Below are 22,010 nucleotides of genomic sequence, written 5' to 3'. Positions count from 1 at the left end.
ACTTTTCAGACAATTTTTATAACAATTTGTTATATTTTATGAAATTTAAGAATTTAACAAATTTTGTATATTCAACATCAGAGAATTAAGGCTAAAAACAGAATTGATGTTCCGGTATTGTACAAATAATATTTTTTTTTTTGGGGGGTCAATCTAAAATTTGTAAGTAAAATTGTAAGTTTGAGGATGTTTTGCGTCATGAGTTTTCTTTTTTTTGGGGGGGGGGGCACAAAAGGATTCACCCTACACAAGGGGGCTTCCTGCTGAAAAAGTTTGAGAACCACTGGTTTAAGCAAATGCAGATGTTTGAGGGAAACCTTTAATCTCCAGCGAAAACCAGTCATTCTGAAGAGGGAAAAATGTGTGCACTATTCAAACCAGGTTGAAATAAGTCTGCAGCATATTTCAGATTAATGTTAGCAGTCAGCAGTCAAACACTCAGTGGTAATATGGAAACATACTTTCAAAGCAATAGTTGTCAGAAAAGAAAGCATATTTTATTACTCCAGAATCAACCTTTTAGTAGGGTTGAGTGAAACAAAACTTGCAGCAATAAATTCTGTGCAACATTTCTTGTGATTTTGTATAATATGCACCTCATGGCCGTTTCAATCTCTTTACATACTAGTAAGTAATTAAGAAAGAGCTTGTTATAACAAAAGTTGTGTCTGTCATGGAACTAATAATTAGCTTGACCCCGCCCCCTTTAGTTACTGTTGCTAGCACTGTTGTTAATTTTCCTACTAGTACTTACTATGCTACTGGCGAACATGGGGAGAGAAGTCAGTTTGGGTGAATAATTTAATAAAATCTGAATTAAACATGCTTTATATTGCTCTGTTACGTGGAGCTGTGCATCAAGAAGCATCTTCCAAGCCTTCTGTCACATAGCATTTTTAACACTATACTTTAAACATTACCAAGTTAATATTTCATTATTCTAGTTGATTTGAATATATTTTCTGTAAAAATATGTACATTGTGTATGAGCAGTGTAAACTATGTAATACATACAAGTCATATTACATGCAATAAATAATATGATCTATTAAATACAATAAAGAATGAAAAAACAACATCCTAATATTACCTAATACCCAGCCTTAATTTTAAAATTGATAAAATAAGTTAATAACATACTCTGTATTTTTATATTTTATACTGCATTTTATATTTTATAAAAACTGGGGATGCACCAAATGTTCGGCAACCGAAATTATTCGGCCGAAAATAGCAAAATAATAAAAAAAAATGAGTGAAAAGACAATAAATTGTACCGAACAATGACGTGACTCGATCAAATAGCAACCAGCGTAGAGCAAACATGTCGGCGGTGTGGAAGCATTTAAAGCTGTCCGAGAAAGACACAAAAATCGCAGACAGCGAGAGACTGTTGTTGCTGGTTACTGTATGATTATGGAAATCATACAGTAATCACAAAATGCCGTGTTCGGTATTTGGCCTTCGGTCCAGTCTTTAATTTTGTTCGGTTTCAGCTTCGGCCAAGAATTTTCATTTCGGTGCATCCCTAATAAAAACAAACGTAATAATTTAATAACACTATTAAATGTAATTTTTAGTTATTTTTAAAAATTCAATGTTTGTGATGCTTTAATTCAGCTATAATGTTTAAAATGATTGATTGTAGTTTATCTTTAATTTAATTTATTTAGAAAAAAGTATGAAATTTTTATATCAGACATTTATCAGTTATGACCCATAACATGAAAATAATTATTAATTTATTGTTATTGGCAATAATTTTAAGAGAAGAGACGGAAAATTTTTGTATGTGTTATATAGGGCTGTATGTAATATATCACATTGTATGTATTTTTATATTCAAAGTTGTGGCAACAATGTTGTAACACACACACATATATAATATTATTAATATTATATGTAAATATGTATGTCTTCGTCTCTTTGCTGCAGGTTCCCAGACTGTGATGAGTCTTACCCTCGTGCTGTAGATCTGCTCGTGAACGAGGACCCCACTGACCAGTCGTCCATGTCCGTTCAGCGTGACTATGGCTTCTGGTGCCCCCGCGAGCTCAAAGTGGAGCCCGAGCTCGGCTACACGTTTCTCAGTGTGCGCGACTGCTCCCCTCCCTGTCCCAACATGTACTTCCGGCGCGAGGAGCTCACCTTCGCCCGCTACTTCATTGGCGTCGTCTCCATCGTCTGCCTCTCGGCCACGCTCTTCACCTTCCTCACCTTCCTCATCGACGTCACACGCTTCCGCTACCCAGAGCGGCCCATCATCTTCTACGCCGTCTGCTACATGATGGTTTCGCTGGTGTTTTTCCTGGGCTTTCTGCTGGAGGATCGTGTAGCGTGTAACGCATCCAATCCCAGCCAGTACAAAATGTCCACAGTGACTCAAGGCTCGCATAACAAGGCCTGCACGCTGCTTTTTATGGTGCTGTACTTCTTTACCATGGCGGGAAGTGTTTGGTGGGTCATCCTTACCATCACCTGGTTCTTGGCTGCTGTTCCCAAATGGGGCAGCGAAGCCATCGAGAAGAAGGCGTTGCTCTTCCACGCCAGTGCGTGGGGAATACCTGGCATGCTAACCATAACCCTGCTGGCTCTGAATAAAATCGAGGGTGATAACATCAGTGGCGTGTGTTTTGTGGGCCTGTACGATGTTCACACTCTTCGCTGGTTCGTGCTGGCGCCGCTCTGTCTGGACGTCCTGGTGGGAGTGTCGCTGCTGCTGGCCGGGATCGTAGCGCTCAACAGGGTCCGAATGGAGATTCCTCTTGAGAAGGAGAATCAGGACAAGCTGGTGAAGTTCATGATCCGGATCGGCGTGTTCTCGGTGCTGTATCTGGTGCCGCTGCTGACCGTGGTGGGCTGTTACCTGTATGAACAGACATACCGCTCTATTTGGGAGACCACATGGGTGCAGGAGCGCTGCAGAGACTACCATATACCCTGCCCATTCCAGGTAAATCAACACACAAACATACTTTATATTTAAATTCTACTTCTGCAAGTTTTATTAAAGGGGTCATCGGATGCCCATTTTCCACAAGTTGATATGATTCTTTTGGGTCTTAATGAAAAGTCTGTAACATAGTTTTGTTAAAATTTCTCAATGGTGTAGTGTAAAACAATACTTTTACCCTGTCAAAAACAGCTCTGTCTACAGCAAGCGGTTTTCTTGCATGCCGCTTTAAATGCAAATGAGCTCTGCTCGCCCCGCCCCTCTCTTCCATGCTGCTCTCTGAGAGATGGTAAACTTTAACCGCATTCATCGCGAAACTTGCTAACTAGCACAGATTAATTAAAAAACCTTATACTCACTTCTTCTGGAGGTGAAGCTGAACATAGCGAACATAGACGCATTTATGTAGATCGGGGGCGCATTCCCTTCAAAAACAAACATAATCCACTGCGTCTTCAGCGGCTCAGATGTCGGGAGTAAATGACGAGTGCTATGTTCATTATTGCATCCAACAACAGAAGACCTCAATCACTATGGAGTCATTCTTGTCTACATCTGCTCCGGCGGTGAAACACTGGCGGACTGATGATAGCTCACTCAGGGCGGGTCTAAGGTAAGACGCCAGTCCAGTCTGTGCTGAAATGCTACTGTCAATCAAACTATAGTGGGAGGGGCCTGTCTGTGTGACGTCACACAGACAGGCATCTGAGATCGGCTCGATTTGAGAAAGGGGAAATGATTTAACGAGATTAAAAAAAACTAGGTGGGTTTTTATCATTCTAGGGTGGTTGTGTACACCCACTGCCAACACACATTTCAGTTCAACGGTGCATGTCGCATCCGATGACCCCTTTAAATTAATCCCCCCACTTTTGCACTTTACAAAATTATTTGCATCATTTATTTGTATCAGTCTAATAATATTAGACTGATACAAATAAATTATGTAAATAATTTTGTATGTATTTGATCAAACATTCAGTAAAAACAATAATATTGTTCAATATTATCACTATTTAAAATAACTCTTTTCTATTTTAAAATATTTCAAAATATTATGTATTCCTATGACAAAGCTGAATTTTCAGCATTTTTCTGAAATAGATATCTTTTGTAACAATATTATATTTTCACTGTCACTGTTGATCAGCTTAATGCATTAATTAAATTATTAATTTATAAACTAATAGTAATACCCAATGATTGAATGAATAAATACATAAATATCATTCCCTGTATTTTTATAGTCAACTGATATATTCTTTAAATATATTATATTAAAACCTGAATTAATAAAACTATTAAATTATGTTTTAGTCATCCTTTTTCCATACTGTATATGCCTAAATGTAGTTATTATATTGTAATATTTAAAATGATTGGTTTTAATTAGTTTCCTTTTTAATTTATTTAGAAAACTATTTATAAAATATGAATTAGTATTAATATTAATATACATATTGGATATGTATCAGTCATATCAGCCATAACATGAAAATTGTTATTGGCTTATTGATATTGTCAGTAATTTTAAGAGAAGCAACAGAAGAAGGGTTGTGTATGTTATATAGGGTTGTACATATTTGTATGTAATATAACATATTGCATGTATTTTTATATTCAAAGTTGTGGCATCAATGTTCTGGCTTTATAATAACATTTCTACTGGAAATATTAGTCTTTAAGCGCTCATATTAATGTTTCTGGCAGCTAGGCTTATTAAACCACAAAGAGAGGCAGATGAGGTTTATAATGTGTACCTCCTACTTTTCACATAATTTGTCCTCCCCTGGTTTCAGCTGTTAGCCTCCTCCAGTGTTTCTAATTATCTTTATGAAGATGGAGACATCCAATGGTGAGGCAGTAGAAGTGTTTGATTGATTTACTATACCGCTGCTTTGCTGTAGCTGACTGAATGAAGATGATTGTAGTAATCGCAACCTTCTGCAAGCCCCACATTTGCTGCAGATATCAATGTTAAGGGTTCTTTTGTGTTGTGCAGTGAATGGATGGTGAGATACGATCCGGCGCAGTGATGCATGAGGCATTTTTATTACAGTGTAACCGTAGCCGCTCAGCCTCTCCCTGCACACGATCATAAACGGATCCGAGCATCACGTGATGCAGTAATTCTCTCCTCTCCCCTCCGGCGATCTTCTCCGTCTTCACCATCGCATGCTCTCTCGCTTCACCTCGTAAGATGAATGCCTGCATTAACTTTTGAGTGCCTTTACTTTCTGATAGAAGCCAGTTGGCACTATAGCAGCAGAACACTATATGATTTGGTAGGACTAGGTGAGATGCCTAAAAAACAAATCATATTCATATATGGGTATGATTAGATATATTGCATATTGTGCATTATCTTATATTATTAAATTATTTACTATTATAAATGTATTTTCTATTTATATACGACAATAGATTTCTAGCCTTTTTGATAATATTTTAAAAAGTTTATTTCTATTGTTTAAAAAAATTATTAAACAATAATTTATTATTGTTTATAATAAGTATTATTATAAACAAGTATTTTTAATTATTTTTTTTGTCTTGAAGTTTAAAAAAAAAATTAACATGAGGATTTCATGTTCATACTTGAGATATTACATTTATAAGATTTTAAAATATAATAATGCAAAATAATTAATGTATTTTAAAATATGTAAATAATGTGTCTGTCTGTCTTGCTGTCTGTCTGTCTAGTCTGTCTGTCTTTCTGTCTAGTCTGTCTGTCTGTCTGTCTGTCTGTCTAGTCTGTCTGTCTAGTCTGTCTGTCTGTCTGTCTGTCTTTCTGTCTAGTCTGTCTAGTGTCTTTCTGTCTAGTCTGTCTGTCTAGTCTGTCTTTCTGTCTAGTCTGTCTGTCTGTCTGTCTTTCTGTCTAGTCTGTCTGTCTGTCTGTCTGTCTTTCTGTCTAGTGTCTTTCTGTCTAGTCTGTCTGTCTGTCTGTCTAGTTTGTCTGTCTTTCTTTCTGTCTGTCTGTCTGTCTAGTCTGTCTGTCTGTCTTTCTGTCTAGTCTGTGTGTAATCTATCTATCTATCTATCTATCTATCTATCTATCTATCTATCTATCTATCTATCTATCTATCTATCTATCCATAAACACCAGTATGTGTCGCCATATATTTACTGAAATATTAAGATCATATAAAGTTAATAAATTAATTCAAATGTCAAAATATATTAATAACATGTATTTTTAAATATTTAAGTTTATCATATTTGTAATATTTATTATATATGTAATGGCAATATAATTAGACAACACTTATTTAATATGAATATTTTATATAAATATATATAATAGTGTTGTCTCATTTTTATATTTGTGGAATTTTTATATTAGCAGTGTTTTCTGTAGGTAATATATTTCCTGTTGCCCAGCGCTGTGTCAGGTGTAGTTTTGCAAGATTGCTTTTCAGATACAATGCATGTTTTTTTTTTTCTTGGTGTCTTTCATCACTGGGCTTGTTAAGTCACGCTGTGCTGCCTGTATGGTGGTGGCTCGGCCCCTGTCGCGCCGAGGGGATATCCGTGTGATGCTGAAGGACAGACCCCCTCCTGTTGTTATTAAAGGTGCTCAGACCGGTCATTACCTCACAGCACAGAGACTGACTCACACAAGCCCAGGCCTTTGATTGGCTCTGCATGAGAGATGCTCTGTGTGTGAGTCTGTGAGGTAATGCACTCAGTCTGATCACACGGCTGTTCTGTGAAAGTAAAGCACTTGAAGGATGGAGGATGTCTGTCATTCCCCCGCTAGCATCTGATGATGTGAAGACATCCTGATTTATGCTAAGGAAGTGAATGTGTGGCTTTATTATAATGTTTAGTAATTCAACAGTGTGGAATTAAGCAGAAGTAATGTTGCTTTCCAGTTTTCAAGTTAAGAAGGGATAATTATTAATTAATAATTATTTTCATGGTTGGACCATTTGTTTGGTCCAAACTCAGCATTTCACCCCAGAAAGCTCTTATTTTATTCAGAAAGCTCAGAGATTTTTCTGCTACAAACCACCACGTATGATTATTGCCTTGCAAAGGAACCCCTTTATAAACGGCCATTAATACGGTTTAAAAAAATAAAATAAAGATAAATGTGTAAAATATTATCTGGATAATTTTTAGTTTCTGCTAAGTTGCCGCATATTGCGTTTTTCACTTTTGCTGTAATATTTAATATAAAAAATGTACTGTATATTTTAATTATAAAAATTAAAATTGATATAACATTATGAAAATTCATGATAAAAATGAACACACATACTGTGTATATATGTTTTATATATATATATATATATATACACACACACACGCTCTTAATCCCCTTTAAATTTTACACAATTTAGCAGATTGCACAGTGCATCTTAAAAGCAATTTAATATTTCTTTCTTAGTTTTATATATTTCTTCATTACAAATATATATTTTTTGTATACCTTGAAAGCGATGAAAGTCATTCTGAATAAAAGTATCTTCCAAATGCAGGCTTGCCATAAACCAGTTAAATGCTATCCATATTTTCTTGCAGATTTTATGACTATTCTTAATCAGTAGTAAACTGATAGTAGTAGTTTGCATGCAAACTGAATTAGAACCAATTTGCTTTGAATTATAGATGCATCCACATTTCCTGCTATGACGCTCCACGCTCTACAAGTACATTTTGAGTTTTCCTCCTATTTCTGCTCCTCGCAGATGATTTTATCCTTGTAAATATGATAATCCTGACATGTCTTGAAGGCAGCATACATTCGTATTTTTCTGTGAATATGTATTAGTGTATGTTAATGTGTGCCTTAAAGACGTTAGATTTGATCCCATGTCATCTGACGACCGCCTGCAGAGATTGTACATGTTCTCTTCCTGTGTGTGTGTGTGTGTGTGTGTGTGTTGTGACATGATGTATGCATGAGTGCAGCATCAGGTGCGTTGAGCGTGAAGAGCAGAAGAACAGGCTGTTGTTGTGGCTTGTGCTCTGCAGATAAAGCAGGATTGTGTGTGAGCAACAGATACACACACCAGCTCACGCATGTTTAAACACACACACTTTTACAGGGATGAAAAATGGCCATGTGCAAACTGTGGAGATTTGAGAATGAAGATTAAACAGAAGTGACAACCATATTTATCTATATTTTGTAGATGGTGTATGGGAATCAGGGTTTCATCATTAACTAAAACTGAAATCATTAAAAAACATTTTCATTACTTGAAATAAACATTAACTGAAATAAAATAAGAAAAACGTATACTTATTTTATTTCAGCAAGTTGCCAAGGCAATATTTCTCATTTTTGAAATTGGAGTACTAAAATAACTAAAACTAAAAACTTGAAAACTATATAGACATTTAAAAAAAATTTAATAATAATAATGAAAGAAACACTACAAAATTACTAAAAATTTTACAATTTAAAATAAATAAAAAACACTAAAATAACAAAAACTTCAATTTTATAGACATTTTAAAAAATTATATAAAAATACAATTACTAAAACATTAAAATGAAAACCGAAAATATTAAAACTAAAAATGAAAACTTAATATAGACATCAAAAATAAAGTGAACAAAAGCACAACAAAGCTACAACATTACAATGAAAACATTACATAAAATGAACAAAATACTAAAATAACAAATAAAAAAAATGACCAAATAAAAGCTATATAGATATGTTAAAAAAACACAACAAAATTACTAAAACATTTGAAATTAAAATGAAAACACAAAATATTAAAATGGCTTAAACTAAAACTTAAAAACTATACAGACAATTAAACTTATACAACTAATTAAAACTTTCAAATTAAAACCAAAAATACTAAAATAAAAAGCAACAAAATTACTATAACATTAAAATGAAAACTTCAAAAATAAAATCTGTTTCAAAATATTAACTAAAATACTAATAGTATCAATTAGGGATGTAATGATTAACCGCGAGCCGGTTGAAAATCGATTAAAATATGTGACGATTCAAATCGGTTGAGATGCTAAACAAATCGTGATTCATTTAGGGGTAGGAGTTTATATGAATGCATGTCTGAGGGGAACTTACTGTCTTTCGATGGTATTTTTTCTTTTCATCTTGCCTCTGTATAATGCATATTAAAGTTCATAAGTGCAGCGCTGCTTTGTTTACAGCGGAAACCAGGAAACGCTTTAAGCGCCACCTGCTGGCAGAGAGTGAATCTGCGTCTCGTTCAGCTTGTCTGCTGTTTCGGTTTCATGCAGATATTTTTATGTATAGTTTCACAAAACTGAAGTCAAACCATTCTGTTTTTGCTTCAAATTTTGAAATTATACAATCTAATTTAGATTAAAAACTGCTCATGTTGCATCTATGCAGCATCTTTGTTTGGATCATGATTAAAATGCAGTGGTTGCCTCTCATTTTAAATGGAAAGAGCACAGACAAAGCCTTGGTTTGTTTATATGAAGAGATTTCTTTTATTTGTGTTACTTATTTATTTGATTTGGGGCTTGTTTTAAAATGTCAAAAATTCAGTTTTGTTATTTACATTTACATTATATTTAAATTTAGTCATTTAGCAGACGCTTTTGTTCAAAGCGACTAACAAATGAGGACAATAGAAGCAATCAAAACCAACCAAAGAGCAATAATATACAAGTGCTATATTAGTATATTTTTATAGTGTTATATTCCAATTTCACAAAGAAATGTACAGTATTTTGTCCAAGCAATAATAAAAGGACACATTTAATTTCTAATTTGTCCTAAGTCTCATTTTGTTAAAAGAAAACCGTGAATCGAATCGTGAGTTGAGTGAATTGTTACATCCCTAGTATCAATGATACTAAAAGATCACTGAAAAAGCTGTCAAAAGAGTTGTAATAAAGGCTGCAGTACTAAAGTGTGCTGAGTGCTGTGGATGAGGTCTGCAGTGAGTGTGTGAGAGCCTGAGGGAAGCATCAGCTCTTCCAGAGGACTGATGATGATCATCATCTCTGTGTGTAGGTGGAGCAGACCAGCAGGCCTGACCTCGTCCTGTTCCTCATGAAGTACCTGATGCTGCTGGTGGTTGGGATCCCGTCGGTGTTCTGGGTGGGCAGTAAGAAGACCTGCTTCGAGTGGGCCGGCTTCTTCCAGGGCCGCAGGCGGAAAGAGTGAGTTACAGTACCTTCCTCATTCTGCTTCACTTCACTTCACTTGAAACTAGACATCATCAAGTGCTATTGTAAGTACAAGAATATGTTTGTCAGACGAAGAACAATAGACATTGTATTGAACTGTAATGTACTTACTGCCATCAACTATTTCATTTCAAAAAGCTTTCTAAAATTGAGGCACAGATACTGTGGAAAAGAAAATGATAAATGTGTAAAATATTATCTGGTGAATATTATTATATAATAGTTTCCGCTAAACTGACACGGATTAAGTTTCCCCTTTTTGTTGTTATACGTAATATCTAAATAATATAAATACCAACAACAACAAAAAACTTAAAGAAAACTTACAAGTTTAAAAAAACTTGCCCCATTTAGACTTGTACTCTATTCATTTACTAACTGCTTGTTTTCTAAAAATATTCTCTATTCTTTTTCAATTCTATTCTATCCATTCCTTTTCATTATTCTATCTGTTTTCTTGTTATTTATTATATAATTTAAAAAAACAACAACCTTGCTACGTGTACTGCATTAAAGGGGTCCTATTATGCTCTTTTACAAAGTCTTGATTTTGTTTTGGGGGTGTACTAGAACATGCTCTCATGTTTGGTGGTTCGAAAAACGCATTATTTTTCACATAATTTACATTATTACAACACCTCTCTCCCCATCCTGGCACAAACGGCTCGATTAGTTCCGGCTTTGATGAAGGTCCACCTTCCGAAAAACAAAATGTGTTGTGATTGGTTAGCTGTCCCAGTGCGTTGTGATTGGCGAACAGCTTAGACGGTGTTTCAGTACTGCCACGCCCCTTGCTCCATCTTTCAACAAAAACTTTTTGGAGAATCCGGCAGGCACTGTACTCCCTCATGTAGTGGAAGCTGTCCTCAGTAAAATGCGCAGCACACAATAGCAAATTGGGGTTATAATGCTCAGGGACAGTTAAAAAATAAATTGCAACCACTGTTTACTGACATCATCCGCTTTCGGAAGCCCAAACAAAGACGTTTGGGCACGGAGGTGAAAAAAGTGTTCTAACCACAACCTCGCCCCTCCCCACCCCCCAACCATTCCAATATCTGTAGGCGGGAATAATTTTTAATGATATTCTAATGAGCCGCTCTGTGATATCACAAAGCCCGGAAACAAACACTGTAGTCCAAACGAGTCGTTCGTTGTAGTTCTTGAAATGGGATTTTTTTTTAAACAAAACATCTCCCTTTGGAGTGGACTTTGAGATTTGTAACTTTCTAGATCTTTTTTATGCCCAAACATACACACTACACACTGACTACAATTAAAAAAGTGAAAAAGCATAATAGGACCCCTTTAAGCTAACTGAGACTTGTCATAGCAGTTGCATTTTATTGCTCTTTTGTTGATTTTGATTGCTTCCATTGTCCTCATTTGTAAGTTGCTTTGGATAAAAGCGTCTGCTAAATGACTAAATGTAAATGTTAACATTTATATTAAAGGGGTCATATGATGCGATCAGACATGTGTTTTTGGCAGCAGCAGGGGAATCAGAAACTCGAGAGACATGTGTGTTGACAGAGCCGTCCTCGGGATTTGTCCCATTAGTGGCGCACCTGAGTAACAAGATATGTTTTCTTAGATACTGTGAAGTTCTGCTGGATGAAGTTTACTGCATGTGTGATAAAGCAGCGTCAGGATGGGCCGCAGCTGTCCGATGGGAGATTTTTCCCATCACACAACCCGGTTTAAAGAGTTAATGGATCACCGACGCTTCAAGACTGATGACTGTCCCATTAGAGATCAGGTTTCAAACCCTTGAAAGCCGAAGGATGGTTCCACGAGAGGGAGGATCAGCGGTTTTGTGCCTCTAGCAAGCTGTATTTAGTTTCTGGTGGTAGTTTGGTTGAGAATGCATGGAGGAATGACGTACCAGAATCCTCACCAACACCTGATGTGCTTTTTGTTCGGCCGCTTGACGGCTGCCTACCTCATCACATCGGATCGCTCTGCCCTCCCCACACTCATGTCACATTACAGAATTAAGATTAAGTTGTCTTTCAGAACATCATCTTACATGCAGATGCTTTTCCGCCCATGTGTACAGGAGTCTTAAGCTTTGTAAATGGTGCTTTTTTTTCTAACGTTGCTTCATGAATATTTCAGCAGGCCGTTTCTACAAGCTCATGCACCATGTTAATGGAACATAGAAACGTGTTGAATTTATGAATCGTGCTGTTTCACAACGCTTTAAAGTGAAGTCGAGTGTTTGTTTACGTGTTGGATGAGATTACAGTGGTACTCAGTGCCTAAACCTGTGACTTTGGACCTGAGCTTTGTAAAAGCTGTTTTTCTGATCGCTGTTACTGCTTCTGCTGTACCTTTGCCTTCGGTTTCCCAGAGTACACTTGATTTCCATGCTCGATTCTTCTGTCCACTTTACTAATGAGGAACAATATAGCACTTTAACCGTGGCTATCTGTTGAATGTGTAGAAACATATGCACAAACTTTCATTACTTCTGTACTTGGGTGTGCTTCAATACTGAAAGGTCATTCATTTTTTTCAGCATACTTTAAAAAGAATAGTTCACTCAAAAAAAAAAAATTCTGTCATTCCAAACCCATGACTTACTCTTGTTATATTTTTATATTATATTTTTATGCAGCATTTTCAGCAATATTTAATGCTTTTAAATTCAAGTAACATTTGTTTTTTGTTTTTTTTTAAAACGGGCTGGGTAGATTACTTGCAAAGTGTAGTCCATTACTGATTCCAAATTACTTTATGAAAAATTGGAGTCAACAATGTTATCCATTACATTACACATTTAATATAATATATATAATAATCTGACTACTTTTAGCCTAACTTTATAGGACAAAGCAAGCTATAAAGGTTTGCAACAACATAATGAGTGAGTAAATGTACATTTTGATTTTTGAGTGAGCTATTACTAAAAACAATCTGGAATATTTAGGAATTCAGAACAGCATCTAGATATACAAGAGTCTGAATCTGCATAATGTGTTTTAAAGAAATCTAATCTGATATAAATATGCTTCGCAAAAGCGAGCAGTAGTGCATGTGAATAATTCCTAAATGCCAATTAGTGTATGAAACCGGACGGAGGGACAGCTACAATTGTTGCGCTGATGAGGTTCTGTTGGAGTCGTAATGGCTTTGCTCTCTAATCTGAGGTATTCTGAGGTTCAGGGATGTTTGATAGTCTGACCCTGCATGTTTAAAACATCACTACAGCAGCTTTACTGTACGTCCTCGATTCATTTATATTAATATCAAATGACCTAATCTCCTGCTGGTCCTTGGGGTCCCTGTTGAGTCATTATGAGTGTTAGAGGAAGAGGCAACCGCTATATGCACAAGTGAGTTTGAAGCGTTGAAGCCCTTTAAATGCTTCACCTGATGAGTTTAGTGTTTCTCCATGTTGCACAAACATTAAACGCTCTGAATCTAGTGGTCCAGGTTACACTACGTGTTATATTCACATGTATACACCTTAGGCAAAGTTTGGTTCTTGGGAGTTGGAAAACAAAACTATAAAACACAAATTAAAATACTAAAAGAATAATAATTAACATTAATATTTAAAGAAAACAACCTCTTTGGAAACAGCATTATTGCTTTGGTAACAGAAGTGTGAAGCACAGATGTAGGCAAGAGTAACATGAACAAGGCTGCAGTGAATCTCTGTTACATTCAGCACAACAGCTTATTTATGATCACATGACTGTACGCGTTTTGAGTGTTTAATATGGATTTAGCGATGTACGCATCTTGATTTCTCAGAATGATAGATCTTACTCACAATATGCAACAACGTTCATGAAACACGAGGAAACTGCATTCATGTAAATCGTTCTTAGAAAACATTCTTGCGTCAGTTTTGTTAAATGTTAAATATTGCTTGATTTAAAATTCCATTCAACGATGCACTAAATTTAAGACTGCCGCCCTCATGAATGTCGTATTTAATGCAAGTGTACACAATAATATTTTCACTGTAGCTTTCTCAATTTCACATTCCATGCAACAATTTACTCAAGAATTATTTCAAACTATTTTATGATAGTCTTGTTTAAACGACAATTTACGTATGATTGATTTGAGATCAATTTCACTGTGGAGACCTTATATTTAATGCGACAATTTATGCAAGAACGGTTTTATAAAATTTTATTGCGAGTTGTGAATCTTGCATTTAATGCGACAATTTATGCAAGAATTGTTTTATAAAATGTTATTGCAAGCTTGTGAATCTTGCATTTAATGCGGCAATTTACGCAAGAAAGGTTTTAGAAAATGTTATTGCGAGCTTGTAAATCTGGCATGCAATGTGACAATTTACAAGAATAGTTTTATGAACAATTCGCTGTGGCCTTATGTACCTTGCTTTCAGTTCAAGAATATACAAACCGATTTTATGAATGTGAATGTTTAATGCAACAATTTACACAATGTTTTTATGAACAATTTCACTGCAAGCTTGTTTACGTCATATTCGATGGAAAATTGTACATAAGAATGGCTTTACGAACAATTTACACAAAAACTATTCTTGTGTTTTATGAATGAGGTCCAATGTTTTTTTGTAGTGTTCCCTTGCAAGTCTTGACAATTTTAGTGGAATTATGAAAAACTAGCATATATCTTGACAAAATAATGCTTAAATTTACATTTCTGCATAATTGACTAGAACCTTGACATGGAAAATAAAAAGGAAAGAAGACTCTCTCAAAGCAAAGTCACTTATTTAACAACAGAATAGTGTTGATTTCATTATATATTATACTCTACTTAAATTCTATTTACATTATTGAACTCAAAATCAATTTTTGAACTCTGACCTCTGACTGTGAAGGTCAGCATGGCACTGGAGGGTAGAGGCTGAGTTATACAGTAGTGCCACTCTATCTATTGGGGCTGAACTCAATTGAAGTGTTCATGTTTTATCACATGGATTGGAATGCCAGGAACAGTTTTCCATGATCCTCGATTAATGTTTTCATGATGTTTAGTGTTATGCGTTTAAAGAAACATCCCCCCATTAAGACTTTTGAATGCATGTTTTTTCTTGTGTTAGATGAGGCACACCTGTCAACATACACTGATAAATTCACGTTAAAGCTCTGTGTTTGTCATTTTCGACCCCGTCCACACCGGTGGTGGTAGGTGATAAGCTACACTCAGTGGTCTGTTCCCCCATCCAACACAGGAACAGGAACAGTGGTGATGGGTCCACTCAAAAGGGATGTAAGGTGCACAGTAATGTGCGTGTGTACAACAATCACACGTGTAATGCATATGCACACCAATACACGCAAACACACACACACACCTGGGCCCAGCGGCGTGTTTAGGAATATGATGTATAAGGAGCCGGCTCTCGGTCTTGGGTATATGCGTGACTCTCTCGGGGCCCCACAGGAAGTCAGAAGGAAGTGGGCAGGGGCAGAGCTCATGTCTCCCAGCCCAGGTGCTCACCACGCTCCAGAGACTGAGTCTTGCTCTTGTGTGGTGATGAAGGGCTCGGTGGGCTGCTCAGGTTGGAGCTGTTGGAGGCTGTGGAGTGACGTGGAGAGTCTGAGTCCTAAAGGAAGGAGAAGAGGGAAAAGTTAGTGACAAAGCTTTGTTTTAATTCTGTAGATTTTAGGTTTTCTTGGCTATTTTGGTTAAACATCAGTCTTCTCAGGCCAAAACGAATCAATGATGTGCTTATAAGCATGTTAAATAGAGATGTTCAAAACGACATTTTCAAAGTGAGTGAATTGTCTGAATGACGAGATAGAGTTAAAGAAGCTTGTATGGGGTCATGTGACTAGACACACATATGAGTAATTAGAATAAATACAGTTCAAAAGTTTGAAGTTAGCAAGATTTTTTTAAAGAAAGAAATCAATAGTTTTATTTAGTAAATAGGGTGCATTAAATTGATTGAAAGTGAGAGTAAAATTTTACAATGTTACAAAAAAACAATGCTGTTGTTTTCTTTATATTCATATTTTTCAGAATCTTGAAAATCCTAAAGTCCTGAAATGCGTCACGGTTTCCACAAAAATATTAAAGCAGCACAACAGGTTTCAACATTAGTAATAAGAAATGCTTCTTGAGCAGCAAATCAACACATCATAATGATTAGAATGATCATGAGACACTGAAGACTGGAGTAATGATGCTGAAAATTCAGCTTTTGCAACAGAAATAAATGACAATTTACAATATATTAAAATGGAAAAGTTATTTTAAATTGTATTAATTTCAGAAAATTACTGTTTTTACTGTATTTTTGATTAAATACATACAGCATAAGAGACTTCTTTCAAAAACATTAAGAAATAATAATTAAAAAAAACTTAAGAAAAAGTGGTTTCTGCATAATATTGCTCACTTCAAAAGATTTGATGTCCAACAGTAACTGCCTTGAAATGTATTACTGAAGGTGCTGAATTCATTACAAGTATTGCTTTGAAGGCTGCAGTGACAGTGCTTTAAAGATGAGGAATTTTAAGAAACTTCACTGAGGTGGTGGTACCATGTTAAATCTCACTGGTCTGCTATAACCTCTTATGAACCTGTCTCTCTAAATTCTTCCACTAAAAAAAGCGAAACCACTAAAAATATTAATACGCAAAGAAAAAAAAAATCAAATACTCAACATCACTAATTTCTTGGTTAGCTGTAGCTGTGACAATTTTGGTCCATCTGTAATATTCAAAGATAAATATTGTAACTGTGGTATAAATATTCAAAAGTTAGAACTAGAGAACAAATTACTAGGGCTGTCAGTCGATTAAAATTTTGAATCTAATTAATTACAGGGTGCTGCGCAAACTAAATATGGCTGTGAAAATACCCCCAAAAGATAATTTAAAGCTATTATTGTTTTAAATGTTTAGGCTACAGTGGCCTAACATAAAGTATGGAACATAAAAGAAGATCATTTGAGAAACATCTCAGTATTTTTTGTTCATGCAATGAAAGTCACTAGTGACCAAAACAGCTTAGTTACCAACAGTATTCAAAATACCTTCTTTTATGTTGTGCAAAAGAAAGTAAGTCATTCAGGTTTGAAACAACATGAGGGTGAGTAAATGACAATTTATTTATTTATTTTTTTAATAAATGAAATTATACCCTAAAGAAGAAACTAAAACTACCAGCAGGTGGTGGTAAATGTCTTTATGAGTCGATTCGTTCAAACGGCTGATTCATTCAGGAATTCAGAAAAACGGTTCTGTTTTAGTGAATGGGCTTTTGAATCATTGGTTCACACGCTTCGTTCAAAACGTGGATTCATTCAGAAACTAAACATCGCTGTGTTGCTCGGAGACGCAAAGCAGTTCTGCTGTGGCTTTATAGGTAATATTTTCATTGGCAAAATTGAACAAAACCACAATATTGTGTCTAAAATATAGCACAATATTAACTTCTTATTTACTAAAGTGTTGTATAAAATCACACTTGCACGTGTTCTTCGTGACAAAAACAGCACTCCTGTGATATTGCACTCGTTGCTGGTGTGATATGCTTATCATATGATATAAAAATTAGACAAAAACTCATACAGGGGCATTTTTTGCATTTTAGGGCATAACTGCATTTAAGGAGTTGTTGTCCTGAATCATATTGTCAACAGTCAACTTTCTTATTTACTAAAGTGTTGTATAAAATCACACTTGCACGTGTTCTTCGTGACAAAAACAGCACTCGTTGCTGGTGTGATATGCTTATCATATGATATAAAAATTAGACAAAAACTCATACAGGGGCATTTTTTGCATTTTAGGGCATAACTGCATTTAAGGAGTTGTTGTCCTGAATCATATTGTCAACAGTCAACTGTATGAAATGTAAGATGACGTACAGGTCTGTGGGCGGGGTAAGTGCGTTAACTGCGTTAAAATATTTTAATCGCATTATTTTTCATAACTTTCGTAAGTTAACGTGTTAAACTCACAGACATACAAATTACCTATCAAAATTGCAAAAAATAAGACACTTTACTGCATAAAGTATGCATACTGCATACTTAAAATTTACTAAAATCGTATCTGAAAATATTTATCCATTTCCTTAGCTGTTGGCACATTTATTGGTTGACGTGATCATCTCTAAATACCCAAACAGCAGCCCATTAAATGGTCTATTACTAGCTTGAACCACCACAACATCAATCCTCCTCTACATAATATAAAGTGGATGGATAAAAGGTGCTACGTGATACATTAATGCTATTACTAAAGCAAGCAAACGCTGTACAATTCCACCACCTACACAGATCAAACACGCTTTTAACAAGGAGACAACTCAACTAACCCATTTCCTTCATCTGAGGTCTAGGACAGAGCTACAGGGTTCAGATCTGGGGGAGCAGGATCATGTATGTTACCTTTAGCTTACTAAGCAGTGTCCTTAAAGCCCTTTTCAGATCAGGAGTCTTCTCTGTGGGTGACACTCCTGGACACTAAAGAGTCACACACAGCACCCACACGTCATTATGGAGTTAATGTGCTCACAGTCAAACGTGGGGCTGAGATGCAGACTGCGTGTGTGTGTGTGTGTGTGTGTAGGAGGAGTGTTAGCAGGTCAACACCTCAATCTGTGGATATGGTGTCACTTCACACACTCAACACATGCATATAGCGTGAGAAAGAGAAGATAGAGACCCTCCAAACACATTTTGGCAGGTGAAACAGAACGGATGCCTGTGTACTGGAATTGTATAACACACTTCTAGTGCTCTCTATGGAGTTTTAGCGGTGATCAGCATCACAGAGTGCTCCAGGAGTGAAACTTTTACCTGCTTTGATCAGTCTGGAGGTCGAATGAACATGTTAAATCAACATTCACACCTTTTGAAATCCCACCGGACTTGTCACTTGTAAAATCGAAATATTTTCACGTGACTACAGATCTCAGCAGTATTTATTTTATCCATAGAGAACCATATTTTTAAGCAATAAACAAGTCTAGCTTTTCAAATACGTTAAGGTACTTTAAAATATGTTTTCTCTTTTTAAAAATCCCTTTCAGAAACGAAGGCATCTTGAAAAGCGGGCACTGACAATCGTTGCTGGTACTGACCTCTCTGTCAAATTGGGACAGGGGAGCATCACCCCCGCAGTCCATGCCTCCTCCGGATGACAGCGAGCCATCAGACGGTGACGTCATCTGCCGTTTGGTGGAACCGTAGCTGCCAACGTAAAGGTCCCGTCTCAGTGCACTGCCATTTTGAGAAGAGGAGCCTGGGATATGGAACAGACACTGACTTAAATTTGGGAACCTGAAAAGTTCGAACAACACTATGTCTGGCCCAATGTCAATAAATGCAAAATTCGAAAGTTCAAAAGAACATCTGAAAGTTCAAAAAGAGCATTCGAAAGTTCAATAGAGTGTTTGAAAATTCAAAAAGAATGTTTTAAAGTTAGAACATTAAAAAAAAAAAAAAGTTTGGAAGTATATATATATATATTTATATATATATATATATATATATATATATATATATATTAACAATATAATTTATATTAATAAAATATAAAAACAAATTTTATTTGTCATAAATTTTTTTTTAATTGTCAATATATACATTTAATAATAATGCTTAAAAATAAAAAAATGAAGGGAGGAATGATTTAGCATGCAAGAATCAGACAGATTGTAAATTGAGAATATTACATGTAACTGTGATAATTGGAACATAGATTTGTTTCAACAATATGAAAGTGAGCTAATGCGTGTGGGCATAAACTCATCCTCTTCAGAGAACAGATGGAGTGTGTCCGTGTATGTCTCTCTGGTCCTACCAAAGAGCAGATGGAGGCAAGGGTCCCAGGGGCGGAGCTGAGGGACAGGGAGTAGGAGGAGAGAGGGGAGGAGTCCTGGGACAGGAAGTTGTCAGCAGAGGTGACAGTCATGTGATAGACATGCTCAAAGCTTGTAGGGGTGGAGATGAGGCTCAGATGAAGAGAGGGGAGAAGAGAACCGGGCTACAGCGGAAACCCAGGAGGAGCAGATATAGAGAGAGAAATGGAGGAAAAAGAAAGAAAAAATATAGATGCATGCAACAGTTTTCTGCTCAGTAATGGTGTAAATAAGAAGAGGAAGAGGTGAGGTCATTTAAAAGACAACATGAAAGCCAAATTGACCCGATTTCATAAATGTGGGTTATTCTAAAGGAAATAAAATTGCCGTAACTTCTTGACCTGTGCAACTTCACATTAAAAAAGTTAAATGTGGTTTTATGTTGTCTTTTAAGCAAGCTCATCTATAAAACGCAAATAATAAAAGTGAACATAATTAACAAAAGATGGCTCATGCTCATTAAAACAGCTCTTAGAAACAGATGGATGGAGGCGTAGAGAAGCGGAAGAAGAATATGAGAGGTGACGTTCTCCCTGCTGTTAGCTGCTCCTACCATTGGCAGATCTTTCAGGATCTGGATCCCGTCTCCCGGGCCCATATGAACCACATGGTTGAAGTTTGTTGGGTTGGAAATTAACTTATTCCTCATTTCTGGGTCTCTCAGCATCTCCCTAAAGAGCATAAACAATGCAGTGAGACCCACAGCACTGTCTCAAGAATAGAATAATTCAAGAAAAATTGCAAACATGAAACTTGGATTACAATTAAGGCCTTTTCACACTGTACTGAAACGTGAGCTATCAAACTGTCTCAGTGTTTACCTCTTTAAATAGTCATACGATTTTCACAGAAGCTTTTGCATGGTGTTTAGTGACAAGGAATTGAAACTGTAATCATTTTAATTCCTTTATTTGCTTTTCTAGGTTTCAGGTGTTTTTAAACAGCCAGAGCAAACTTGTATGACATTTTTCACACATAAACTTGTTATTCATAGCGTAACAGGGCTACACTTTAAAAACTGACATTGTGATATTTTGTTTTTCTCTGATACATATCGCTATTTAAAAAAAACAAAAAAAAAAACAGGAATTTTAAGCAGATTAATCGAATAGCTAGATTTAGAATTAATTAATAATTTTAGGGTTAGGGTGATTTTGTTTAATTTTATTTTAATTGTATTTAATTATTTTATTTAGTTCATATTTGGGTTTACTGTTTACAATAACCAAATCAAACCTAACAATTTCAGAGTTAAAAAAAAAATCTTGAGTTTTCATAGGCCACATTCCCACTGTTATTGTGATTACGGATTATAATATTTCGATTATTGCAGTATTATTAAATTAAAATAATTAATTAAAATAATATTAATAATACATTAAAACAATAAATATATGATAATACTGTAAAAAAAACATGTAAAAAAAATAAAAATTTTCATTTTAGAGTAAAATGTAAAAAAAAATTATATTTACGTCTTAATTTCTCGTTTTTTTTTTTATTTTTATGGTAAACCATCAAACTTTATTTTGATGGGTTGCTGTTCTCAGATGCATGATCACCGGTAAACTGAAGCGCTCTTTTTAACTTAACCAAACGCATTCTATATGAGATAAATCAGATATACATCAAATAAACACAATATTACAATGTACAATTGCACAAAAGGCTGCAAACGAACAGCGCGCATCTGAAGTGTCTCTGAAGGAAATAATGCATTATTTATCGGCTTTAAGATATCGGCCAAATTTTCTTATCAGGCCGATACCGATAACAGAAAAAAATGAGCATTTATCGGCCGATACCGATATGGTGGCCGATATATCGTGCATCCCTAAACTATACTATATTAGACTACACATATATCAATAATACAGACAGACTTTATTTAAGCTAAAAGACCATAAGATAAATATATGTCAGAGCATAGTATTAAAATTAGAGGCCGACCGATATGGGTTTTTTGGGGCCGATACCGATATTAGGGAGTAAAAAAAAGGCTGATACCGATATATCGGCCGATATTCTTTGTGTGTATTATAGTACAGTACCAGTCAAAAG

General features: G+C 35.6%; 2 protein-coding genes across 2 annotated transcripts in view; one reads left to right on the top strand and one right to left on the bottom strand.

The window, feature by feature from the left end:
- LOC107586633 (frizzled-3-like) overlaps nt 1-10,089 on the top strand; it is a 34,473-nt gene extending 24,384 nt beyond the window's left edge. Inside the window, exons 7-8 of the mRNA XM_016274086.1 lie at nt 1,936-2,953; nt 9,937-10,089. Of these exons, the coding sequence (XP_016129572.1) occupies nt 1,936-2,953; nt 9,937-10,089 (1,171 nt within the window). The remainder of the gene's footprint in view (nt 1-1,935; nt 2,954-9,936) is intronic.
- A 2,714-nt stretch (nt 10,090-12,803) lies between these two features.
- Nucleotides 12,804-22,010, bottom strand: part of LOC107586632 (serine/threonine-protein kinase MRCK alpha-like) — a 67,604-nt gene continuing 58,397 nt past the window's right edge. The window contains exons 27-29 of the mRNA XM_016274085.1: nt 19,170-19,330; nt 18,475-18,549; nt 12,804-15,675 (exon numbers count right to left, since the gene is read on the bottom strand). Of these exons, the coding sequence (XP_016129571.1) occupies nt 15,544-15,675; nt 18,475-18,549; nt 19,170-19,330 (368 nt within the window). The 3' untranslated portion in view covers nt 12,804-15,543. The remainder of the gene's footprint in view (nt 15,676-18,474; nt 18,550-19,169; nt 19,331-22,010) is intronic.

The sequence above is a fragment of the Sinocyclocheilus grahami genome, unplaced genomic scaffold (genome assembly GCF_001515645.1).
Source record: "Sinocyclocheilus grahami isolate Dianchi unplaced genomic scaffold, SAMN03320097.WGS_v1.1 scaffold84.1, whole genome shotgun sequence".
Taxonomy (NCBI): domain Eukaryota; kingdom Metazoa; phylum Chordata; class Actinopteri; order Cypriniformes; family Cyprinidae; genus Sinocyclocheilus; species Sinocyclocheilus grahami.
Note: the sequence above shows the minus strand (reverse complement) of the source record. Positions and strands in the feature narration are given on the sequence as shown.